This window comes from Alligator mississippiensis, chromosome 15, assembly GCF_030867095.1.
Source record: "Alligator mississippiensis isolate rAllMis1 chromosome 15, rAllMis1, whole genome shotgun sequence".
NCBI lineage: Eukaryota > Metazoa > Chordata > Crocodylia > Alligatoridae > Alligator > Alligator mississippiensis.
In genome coordinates, this window is record NC_081838.1 from 9,687,318 (window position 1) to 9,699,436 (window position 12,119).

The 12,119-nt window shown below is 46.6% G+C and overlaps 1 protein-coding gene across 1 annotated transcript; it reads left to right on the forward strand.

The window, feature by feature from the left end:
- The first annotated feature begins 447 nt into the window (after positions 1 to 447).
- Positions 448 to 9,160, forward strand: LOC102563854 (keratin, type II cytoskeletal 4). The gene is made up of 9 exons (XM_059718283.1): positions 448 to 1,062; positions 3,002 to 3,216; positions 3,343 to 3,403; positions 4,055 to 4,150; positions 5,385 to 5,549; positions 6,323 to 6,448; positions 7,572 to 7,792; positions 7,909 to 7,937; positions 8,018 to 9,160. The coding sequence occupies exons 1-9, from the start codon at positions 544 to 546 to the stop codon at positions 8,410 to 8,412; spliced, it is 1,827 nt and encodes a 608-aa protein (XP_059574266.1). The 5' UTR covers positions 448 to 543; the 3' UTR covers positions 8,413 to 9,160.
- Positions 9,161 to 12,119: the final 2,959 nt, after the last annotated feature.

Here is a 12,119-nt window from a genome sequence, read left to right on the forward strand (position 1 = left end):
TGGGTTTTGACAGAGAAGCCTTTCTCCTACCGTGAGCGGACCACTGTTCCTGCCTAGCAGCAGAATCCAGCTAGGCGAGAAATGCCCCAAAATGGAGTATTAAAGAGTAATTCTGCAGGATGATCTTGCATATAATTATTAAATGCTGTGGTGAAACTCCTCTGTAAACAAGCCATGAAGAGCCGCTTGAATTATTTTGCAAAACTATAATTACACTCCGAGGAAGTAGATTAATTAAGTAAAATATAAGTCCTGAAACTGAAGCTTGCAAGCAAAGCGATATTTTAATTTCACTTTATTTCACGAGAGGGAGAGAAATGTTTACTTTAGAGATTGGCACATTGGAAGCCATTTTTTTGCTGCCAGGCAAACCAAACCCAATGGATAAATTAAACATTTCTGCATCCCATGCAGCTCCTGGAACCTATATAAGGAGAAAGCCCTTTCCTCAAGTCAAAGGAAACCTCTTTCCTTGACTTCCTGTGCTCCTCTTGCATTACTGCTGTACTTGCATCAGTTTATTTGCACTCTCAAGGAGCCACCATGAGTCGACAGTGCTTCTCCTCTAGGGGCTTCTCTTCCTCTTCTGCTGTGTGTGGCTTTGGCCGGGGTAATGGCAGCTCAGCCTCCGTTGGCTGGTCCCCTGGAAGGGGATATGGTGGCTTCAGCAGCAGAAGTGTCTGTGACCTTGGCAGAACAGCAAGAATATCTTTTGGTGGAGGCTACCCAAGTAGGGGCTACCCAAGTGGGGTCTATGGAGGCTTTGGCATTGGACGTTGTGGTGCCTATGGTGGTGGTGCAGCCTATGGTGGCCATATGGGTCTTGGCAATCCTGTATGTTTTGCCGGCGTTGGAAGTCATGGAGGCTTTGGAGGTCACAGAGGAGCATTTGCAGGGTTTGGAGGTCCCTGCAGAAGTGAAGGTATCCGAGGTGTCAACATCCACCCAGAGCTGCTAAAGCCACTTGCTGTGGGGCTCGACCCAGCTGAATGTCAAGTGCGAACGCACGAGAAGGAGCAGATAAAGAACCTCAATAACAAGTTTGCCTGCTTCATTGATAAGGTAAGACCATGCAAGCCTTGGTGTATTCGAGAGACTACTTGGCTAAAGGATTGCCTACAAAATCTGAGGACTAGAGGTCCCTTCCAGGCTTACACGCCTATATTTTATTTCGTGGCAATAAAAAGAGAAAGAGGGATGAAACAGAGCTTTACATTTGAGTTTGCAATCTAGACTTCTCTGGCGTTCGGAGGTGGAATACTTCGCTTCGTAGCTTAGTTGCCAGTGGTACGCTGGGATAGGATCAGTTGCTATTCCTTTCTTTCCTATATATAGCCGAGAATCCTTGTATCTCAAATTTTAATGGTTTCCAGCTAGAACTACACCACAGTTTTCTGCTGTACGGAGAGGCCATTTTGGGTTTAGACATTTTTGGAGACTACTAATTTTTAGTTAAGCCAGGGTCACCATCAGCGAATTCAGTCGGGCTGTTCTTGTATGAAACTGATACCTTAGAAGTGAGTCATCAAGGTTTATGGAAACAGTTTAGAGACGGGTATTGGAAATCTCTGATTTTCACAAGCAATAAACCTCCCTTCTGCATCGGTATGCACCAAAAATCCTCATAAATGCAGGATGGATTTTGTGAGGTTCAATAATGTGAGCTGTAGCCCAGGAATATACATAGTTCAAGGTTCATCGCTGAAAGGAAACAGCTTTTGTGATCTCAGCCTCTTAAATGTAATGCAGTTTTTTTTAATGAACCACAGGTGGTATTTGTCTATTATTGCTATTATTATTGTCACTTGTAATAGTTTTATTAATAACAGTAGTAGTCATAATAAAAATACTAATTGTTTATTGCTTTTGCTGAAACTAGGTTCTTTAAAGTAAACTAAACAGGGAAAATAATGTTAAAGATTTCTCCCCTTTTTCTTTTACATAGGGATGTATTGTAAAGAAGCCTAACTGGCTAAGATTTCTTCTCCTTTTTTTTTTTTTACCATTAGAAATACTGGCCATTCAAGTGATAATTTCACTCGTACTCCCTTTCTCTCTTCATCTTTGAGCATTGATTGAATGACTAAGAAATGTGTTGCTGGAAAAGGTAGTCCATTCTTCCCATAACTGAAAATGCGGAGGTGACTGGATAACACTAGGGAGAAGATATCTGATATTAAAAGGCGCTCTTTAATCAAGAAGGGTGTCAAGAACAAAACAGCTGGAACTGAGCTGGAAATTAGCAGTAAGACACCACTTTTCACAAGTGAGAATGATGAATCATTGCAAAAGGAAATAGTGGATACCTCATCTTTTAATGTTTTAAAATACGCCTGGATTTCTTATATGTTTTAATCCAACACCAGGTATTGCTCAATTCAAGAGTAACAGGGTACAATTCTCTGGTCTATGTTATGCAGGATGTCCAGCTAGTTCATCTAATGCTTCACTCTGGTCTTAAATGTCTATGAATTTTTTTGAAAAAGCAGAGTTGTTTAAAACTTATCAAAATACTTTCTTCCAAATGTTCTTTTTTAAAGAATTGTTAAGTTTAAGTTTCTAGACTAGGGGGTTCTCAACTTTTTTAGACTCAAAGCACCCCTCATTAGATTCAAGGCACCCCTCATAAGACTCAAGGCACCCCACCAAACCTTATGTGAATTGTGTGGCATCCTATTTCAAAGACTAATTTATTGATTCCAGTGCTTACCTCCATGCAGAGGGGCTGGGACAGCAGCCAGGCAAGGAGAAACTCATCTGCTTATTTCTTGCATCGTGGTTGACAATCGCTGCTCTAGCCTGTGCGAATAAATATTAAGTTCTCTCTCTTAGGTCACAAGGTTTAACTCCCTTGGGTTCTGTGTCATGATGATCCCATAGAAATTTCAAGATGAAAGAGGGCTGACAAAGACCTACCCCTCTTCTCTGACAAAGCAAGGAAGACAAGTCTTTGAGGGAGAGTTTATCAGAGTTAAAATATAGTTGCACAATTTGGTTTCAGGTCCGACTGCTTGAGCAGCAGAATAAGGTGCTGACGACCAAGTGGGACCTCTTGCAGCAGTGCCTCGTACCGGGGACGAGGAGAAACCTGGAGCCTCTTTATGAGAGTTTTATCTGCAACCTGAAGAAGCAGCTGGAGTGTTTGTTATGTGACAGGGACAAACTGATGTGCGAAGAGAAAGCAGCAAATCACCTTGTGGATGAGTTCAAGTGCAAGTAAGTACGTAGAAGTAGAAGAGGAAGAAGAGTGCAAACCCTGTTCGCATCAGGCTTCCTGTTCTGTGGGCTATGTGCAGAGATGCAGTTGATTGAGCCCTCTCTCCTCCTCCGTCCTCCCTACAGGTATGAGGAGCAAATCAATAGGCGCACAGCTGCAGAGAACGAGTTTGTGGTGCTCAAGAAGGTAAGTCAGGCTACAAAAGTGCCAGGCCAAACAATGCGATATTTTTTGCCTTTCCCTTTCAATTCAGCACTGAGCAGGATCCTTATCTTGCTCAACAGTTAGGTTCGATTAAGTCCGGTGACCCAGGCTAGACTCTGGCCTTCAATTCCCAGCCCAGAATTGCCCTGGAGAAGGTGAACTCGTTGCTGCCGTTATCACTGGGTAGGCGGCTTCTGTATAAGCTGTCCCTCTCAGGATCATGGCATGCGGGCACGATGGTGGAAAGCAAGGGGGTGGCAGAACAGAGTGCTACCGCACCATTTAGGAAAGCCAGAGCAGCCCATGGGCTGCCGTAACGGATACTGGGACGCGGCTGCCATATAACCACATGCGTAGCAAACCTCGAGGGGAGGAGAAGGCCTGATTCTCATTCACACTGAGATCCCTTCCAGCCTCTCTGACAGCGTAACTGGTTGGGGAGCACATTTATGTTCCCTTTAATGTCCCTGGTGGCGTACAGAAGCCTGTTGGGGGGTGTTTCGATTTCCCCCAGAAATGCCCCAAAGGAAGGCTGGCGGTTTGAGCTGCCCCTTGCAAAAAGCCCAGGGCTTTGCTAGGGTCTCTATTTTCCCCTTTCCATCAATGAACACCATTTCTGTGGCTTCTCTTCAGGATGTGGACTGCCTGCACATGACTAAGGAAGAGCTGGAGATTAGGGTGGCACTCTTGAGGCAGCAGCTGGAATTCCTGACCTGCATATTTGCTGAGGTATGGATAGCTTCTAGGTCTATAGACACTCATCCCAAGGGCGTATCACTCCACTGCTTTTCTGAACACATCCAGAGGGCTAGGATGATCAAGCCCAATGAAAGCCGAAGCATTTTCTTTATTCATTTCTCTAAGCGTTCTAGGAAGCATTAAATACGTGTCCAACTCAGAAGGTCCACACAACTTCTGTGGTCCATTTGGCGAACGTGGTCCAACAACAGGTTTCCATAGGCAGAGATACACATGGGAACCATGTGTTTCACATCAGGTCTGGCTGCTTTTGTCTCTCCAGGCTGAATGACAAGGTAGTCACGTAATACTGCATCTTCTGGGGGTGGCTTTCTGCACAAGGCCACAACTCTCATCTCTGGATCTGCCATGAGACAATTTTGCCACTTCAACCCACCTGTCTCTTCTGATACAAGACATTTATGTATTTAGAAATAGAGTATTATGATTATGATTACTTTACCAACAATTATGGCGACCAATAGGCTGTTATTCCACAGTTCTGGTTGAAAATTAGGACTTACCTTTGCATGAAAAAAGTATGACTTTTCATTCAAATCCTGGAAACCAGGCAACTAAAACTCACTGTGTCAGCCGTTCCCACCCCCTAAAATAGCTGAAAGCTGAATATATTCAAGATTTCAGTTTTCTGATGAAAGATCAAGATGTTTGGAGGCTTATGGATACCCCCTGCAAAACAATTTAATAAGTCATTACCCAACCACTGTTGGCCTTGTCCTTTAGGAGCACAGCCCATGCGTGGGAAGTGAAAGCAAGTATACCAAGCAACCAAACCATTTAACAACCTGTTTCCATTGACTTTAATGATATGACAATATAAGATGGAAGAATCCATCCCAAAGGCTTAAAACAACCCATAAAGACTACAGGATAACATGATATGTGGTGTTGCATAACAGGGTCCTAAACTATAAAGCTCCATATTTTATCCTTCATCAGGAAGCTAGGCAATGGCCTGATAGTATAGAGCCACAGCTGGTCCAGCCTCCTGTCCTTGTACCCTATTATACCTGGATCTAATCCAGCATCCTGGATAACTTAGACCCTACTTATGGGTTTTGAGAGAAAGGAGTTGCATCCTCCCAAATTCTTCATGTGCCCACAAAAAAACTCTTTTCCCTTGGGCTGGGAGAGCAGGCTCCTAATTCAGCCTGCATAAAGAGCGAGGAGAGGATGGTAGTCTAACACCTTGTGTGTCCTGCAGGAGCGAGCTCAGATGGATTGCCAGCTCTGCGACACCTCTGTCATTGTGGAAATGGATAACAATCGAGGCCTGGACATGGACAGCATCATCAAGAGCGTTAAGTGCTGCTATGAGGAGATTGCTCACAAGAGCAAAGCAGAAGTGGAGGCTTTCTATCAAACCAGAGTGAGTAACCACATAGCCATAGTGTCTGGAAATGAAGCTGTAATCCTGATACACAAATACTTCCACCAAAACAGGGACACGGACCCTATTTGCTTTCTTGTCTGCCAGGAGAAATGGTAAAAAATATCTCCATTCTGTGACAGACGGCAAGGCATACTTGAAAGCAGAACAATTTACTCTGTACTATCCAGTCCATAGCTCAAAATGGAGTATTTCCATAAAATAATATACCTCATCTGTTATTGTACTGCAAGGTTATTAGGGTAGTGTCTAAGAGCTCCAGCCATGGATTGGGACTTCATTGTAGGAACATGGAACAAGGAGAAAATCTCAAAGAGCTCACAAACATAACCTGATTTGGAGCTCATTGGTGGATTCCCTTCTTTATAGTGATATCACACACACCTATTTCCACCAAACAAGCAAGTTATGGGACTCAATACATAGGATTGTAGGACTAGAAGAAATCACGTGGGTCATCAAACCTGTCCCTAGCAATTGCTGGAGAACATATAATAAAGGTTTATCTAGAAAGTCACTTACTTCCACTTCTCCCACAAGATGTAGCCTCATAACACCCCTTTATACCCCCAAACATGGGATCTTTGGCAGAAAAAAAAAAACAGAGCCCTACAAAGAAAACTCTACCATGTTCCACCGAAAGGACTCAGGAGAGACAAGAGCCGCCATCAAGCCTTGCCTCCTGCTGTTGCTCCAGCTCTGGCAAGGGATGCTATCCATTTCTAACAAACCTTCTTGTTTCTGGATTCTAGCTAGAAGAGCTTCACACCAACAGGGGCAAATACTGCGATGACCTGAGGATCAGCCAATGTGAGATTGCAGACCTGAAGAGGGGAATCCAGAAACTGCAGGGCGAGCTTGATGGTGTGAAGAAGCAGGTAGGAGAGATGGGGGTTTTCTTCAGCAAGCCTCCCATCAGCATGCTGTCTAGGCATCAGAGAGGTGCCAGGTCAGTCCTATTTTAAGTAGGATTAAAGCGGCAGATGGTTCCCTATGGCTGGGCCACTATACAGGAGTATGGTTCAGGGCCTTGTGTGCAGAGTCTGTACCTGGCTGTGAGTTTGAGCCTGAAAATGCAGCGGTTGCAAGATCAGGAATTTCTAGTTTGGGGTCCCTCGCTACAGAAGGATGTGGACAAGCTGGAGAGAGTCCCATGGAGGGCAATGAACGTGGTTCAGGGGCTGCGGCACATGACTTGTGAGGAGAGGCTGAGGGAACTTGGGCTTATTTAGGCTGAAGAAGAGAAGACCAAGGGGGGATTGAATAGCAGCCTTCAGCTCCTTGAAGCGGGGTTGCAAAGAGGATGGAGCTGGACTGTTCTTAGTGGGGCAGATGACAGGACAAGGAGCAATGGGCTCCAGTTGCAGCAAGCGAAGTTGAGGTTGGATATTAGGTAAAAAGGTCTCATGAGGAGGGTAGTAAAACACTGGAACAGGCTACCCAGAGAGGTGGTGGACTCTCCATCCTTGGAGGTTTTGAAGACCCAGGTAGACAAAACCTTGGCTGGGATGATGTAGTTGGGGCTGGTCCTGCTTGGAGCAGGGGGTTGGACTAGATGTGACCTCCTAAGGCCTCTTCCAACCTTCATTTTCTGTGATTCTGTGAATTTAACCTTTGCTGAATTTAGTTGACATGGGGACCAGGGCATCAGCTGTCATTAACCATTATGGCTCTTTTGAATTAAATCCACTTCAGTGGATCTGAGTTCAGTGGAATAAAAGATCTAACCCATGGACTAATACGTACTTAGCTGAAGGCAGTACTTACCTTGAAGGAAAGGGGTTCAGGAAAAATTCATCCCTTTGAAATTTTAGTGTCCCCACCTCATCATTGCCCATGAGACCCTCTGATCTCATCTGTCTACTGATAAGACATTGCAAATGCATCTGATATAAATAGTCAAACAGTTATTTGGAGGAAACATGGAGGTAGTATTTGACCAACTATATGAAAGAGCTGCTACGTGACCCTTCCCTGGGGGGTGGTTCTTCTTGTTCATAGATCGGATGCCTAGAAACAGCCATTTGTGACGCTGAGCACCATGGGGAATGTAGCCTCAAAGATGCCCGGGAGAAGCACAACAGCCTGCAGACTGCATTGCAGCAGGCCAAGGATAAATTGGCCAGCTTGCTGCGGGACTACCAGGAGCTGCTGAATGTCAAGCTGGCCTTGGATATTGAGATTGCAACATACAGGTCACTACTGGAGGGAGAAGAAAGCAGGTGGGTGATGCATCATTTGAAGCTGCCCTGTTGGTATTTGTTAGGCACAGAGGCTTGACCGTGATACGCCAGGTCTTATCAGCTCTTCAGCACTAATCCTTTTCTTTCCTTCACAGGATATGTACAGGGACTCCTGCATGCATATGTAAGTAAACTCTTTCCAAGCAGTCATTTCCAATTCCCCTTATTGCTCTCAGAGGTACTGACCATCTGTTTTCTCCTCAGCTGTGGTCAGCGGCGGCTGCACCATCGGCGACAACCTTGCCGTAGGTGTTGGCAGAGGTGGAGCTGCCAGAGGAGGAGTCGGCTCTGGTGGTGGCGTGGGATCTATGGCTGGCGGTGGTGGATTCAGCTCCAGAAGCGGCGAATGCATCACCCGGATGGGAGGGAGATTCGGGCCCAGAATTGCAGTCGCTAGTTTTGGAAAGGGAGGACCAGTGCCCTGCGAAGGAGTCTTCATGGGTGCTGGAGGCATGGGCTCTATGGGGAACGTGGTCCACGACGGAGTGGAACACTTTGGCCCTGGAGGGCTAGGCGGCATGGGAGGTGGGGCTTGCAATGCAGGGATGAGGGCCAGCTCGACTATGCACGTCATGTCAAGTGGAACCATGCCCCGATAAAGTCACCGCTGCTAGAGGGAAATGTATTTCTCTGCCTTCTGACAGCTACATGAATTACCAAACTGGTCACTGTCAGCTGTTGACACTGCTTTGTCAACTGCTAGTTGATCAAGAAGCACCTTCTCCTGAAGGTCCATCTCGGAGAAGAGTGACTCAAAAGGTCTCAAACAAGTCCTTCCTTTCAGTGTCTTCCTTTTTGTGAGTCTGTAGCTGTCTTGAGGCACTGTCTTGGCTCTTCAACAAATCTTGCCTGCCTGCTACTCTTACCCTTTTCCCTTTGGTTTTCCTCCTGCATTGGTTACATTAGGGACCACATAGCATTAGGATGAAAAATGTTAATATGCTCATGCTGGAGTGCCTTGTGAAAAATTTCAGAAAAGGGGAAACGGTACGTTAATAATCCCAGATGGGATCACTGATGTAATTTTACTTCTTTAGCAAGGCGGTGAACATGACTACTTTTTTTTTTTTGCATGGCATGGTTTGGGATCAGGTTGTGACCATTGCGAAAGCTGCATCGACTCCACAAAAATCGCTAACACACATTTTCATTGCACCAAAGATGAGCGCTTTTATGTGATTTATCTGTGCTTGGATGCATGCGTTATTATCATTCCTATGGGGGCACTGGATGAAGCGGTCGCGTGCTTGGCATGTACAATCAGAACACTGTTGGCTATCCTCAGCTTGTTATCCAGAACGCTAAACCTTCTGCTGTATCCTCAATAAACTGCATGCATGAATCAGGCTTTGTTTCTCAAGTGTCTTTTCCGACTGTGAAAGTTCAAAGTATAGACGTCATTTCCCAAGCAGAAAAGAAAACAGGTGGGTTTATGTATATAGGGACTAACATTTTCCAGAAAACACTTATTTGATGTTGTAGCCCAAGGCAGAAAATTAGGGTGTTGATGAAATGAAAACAGTGTGCCTGTGTTGCGAAGAAGGCTAACAGCTTACTGGGCTGCATTAATAGGAGCATTGCCAGCAGATTGGTTCTTCCCCTCTATTCTGCACTGGTGAGGCCACACCTGGAGTCCTGTGTCCAGTTTTGGGCCCCCCACTACAGAAAGGATGTGGACAAGTTGGAGAGAGTCCAAAGGAAAGCATGATAATGGTGAGGGAGCTGGGGCATAGGACTTGTGAGGAGAGGTGGAAGGAACTGGGCTTATTTAGTCTGGAGAAGAGAAGACTGAGAGGGGATTTGATATCAGCCTTCAACTCCCTGCAGGGTGGGTCCAAAGAGGATGGAGCTGGACTGCTCTCAGTGGTGGCAGATGACAGAACAAGGAGCAATGGGCAACAAGGGAGGTTTAGGTCGGATATTAGGGAAAATGTTCTCACTGGCAGGTTGGTGAAGCACTGGAACAGATTACTTAGAGAAGTGGTGGAGTCTCCATCCTTGGAGGTTTTTAAGTCCTGGTCTGACAAAGCCTTGGCTGGGATGACCGTGTTGGGGCTTGTCCTGCTTTGAGAAGGGTCCTGGACTAGATGTGACCCCCTGAGGTCCTTTCCAACCCTCATTTTCTATGATCCTGTGATGCTAAAACTTTTCATGCAAAGTGTCTGTTTGCTCCCATAAACATTTTTTTTTTCCATTGGAAAACAATAATTCCTCCACTCCTCCCCCTGCCACCTCCCAACCCCCACCAAAATGGCATTGCCAAAACTAACTAGATAGATCATCACAGACAGAGCTCTTAACCAAAAATAAGGGCCCATTAAGCTTGGTGCTATACAGACATACCATAAGGGGAAGTTAGTACAAAGGACTGACATTTTCAACACAGCAGGTAAAGAATAAAACGGCAGGTAAAGAGACATCAACCGAATTGCTCGATGTCACAACAAGTCAGTAGCAAAGTCCTAGCTAGAACCCAGTTTCCTGATTTGCCCATTCATTAGACAGTGCTGGTTTCCTAATATGGCTGCTTGATTTGGTATGATTTCCCAACATCGGAAGAGCCCTCGAGTGCATAATACATAGCCCCTTGTGCTATCCCCATGTGATTTCACCTGCAGACTTCCCATGATTTTCTCCAGTTTATTACAATGGATCAGAAAAGAACCATCAGTCGAGGAGCATCACATCCTCTAAGGAAGAGGATGAAATCAGAAATACAAGCTTTTGGAGATACAACATGTAGATGCAGGCTTCCAAAACAAGCATCCTGTTCCACCATACGTTTTCCTTTAGCGTGTCCTGAAGCAAATGATGGACGCATGCACACGAGTACGCACGTGCATCTCGTAGCATCTCAAAGCCCTGTGAGATGCTGCAAGAGGCATGCGTGGGAACGAAAAAGCGTTTCCTGTGATGCAAATTTGCAGTGCGAGGGCAAAATTAGACCCCTGGGGTCAAAAAAAATCATGGGGGAAAGAAGTAGAACACGGCATGGTCCTGGACCGTGCCATGAAGCAACCAGGGGCTTGGTCTTCCCCAGAGACGTTCTGGTAGCCAGCCAGAGCGTCGTTATGGCTGGAGCTCGCCCCGGTGCCCAGGCAGGACAGGCAGCATACCAGCCGCAGGGAGCTGGACCCAGGCTCCTGCCAGTAAGTAGGGGATGGGGGTTGGAGGAGGGAGGAAGGGATCCCTGCCCACTCCCCCAGCCTCCCCGATTGCTGTCCCACCCAGCCCTATCCCTCGCCTTCCCCCTAATTGCTGCCCTACCTGGCCCCAGCATCCCGGCAATTAAGAAAAAAGAAAGTCCCGCACTCAGCCACCTTTGGGGTCACTGGGGCCTCGTGGCAGAGACCCCCTGCACAGTGTGGGGCCTGGGTGACAGCTTCAGCTCTAACTACTCTATGGTAAGAAAACCAAACGCAAACAGCAAAACATATAGGTATTTAGAATTCATTTTATTATTACAATAGAGACACTGGTAGGCTTCCAAATTCCTTTAACACTGTAGATATCTCAATAAAACATTGTCCAACTGATTACTGTCTCACTGTCTCTCTCTCTCTCTCTCTCTCTCTCTCTCTATATATATAGTGGTTTTTTGTTTTAATTGTGGAGGAACATGGATTTCGGGATCATTTACAGAGTGACTTTGGAAATTTTTTTATCAGGAATTTTTCAGTTTTCAAATAGGGAACACCAGAATTCCTGCTAGGGAGGCCAGTGGCAGGACCCAGGCAGAGGAGCCTGCTCAGAGCTGGCACCTTGGACCCAGCTGGCTGTGGCTGACCTCCTGGCTATTTGGGACCAGGAGGACATGCTTTGACAGTTCAAAGCAGGCCATCACGCCTGGAACATCTTTCTGGCGATAGCTGCCCGGATGGCCGGGCAGGGGCACACATGGCAGTAGTGCCGCACAAAGGCCAACCCTGCAGCCACAGCCCACTGGCAGCTGGCCCAGAAGGGCAGATGCCTCTACTGGCTGTGCAGTCCCCATCCGGGTCTGGCAAGTGGGCAGCAGGTCACAGCCAGGCAGCAGCCCCCGCTGCCAGACCGCTGCAGTGGGTAAAGGGTGCAGGGAAGTCTCAGGGCTGCTGCAGCAGTCCAGCTGGCACACGGGGTAGTGTCCCCAGCTACCAATTGGCTGGGCCCCAGAAGCTCCTGAGAGCAAGTATCCCTGAGCTACTTGCCAGGGCAGCTTTTTGTACTGATGGGGCCAGGACAGGTCAGCTTTCTATACTACACAGGTGCTGGCCCCGGGCTCTAGCTGCCCCTGGATGCAGATCCCGGAGGAACCAGGCAGGGTTAT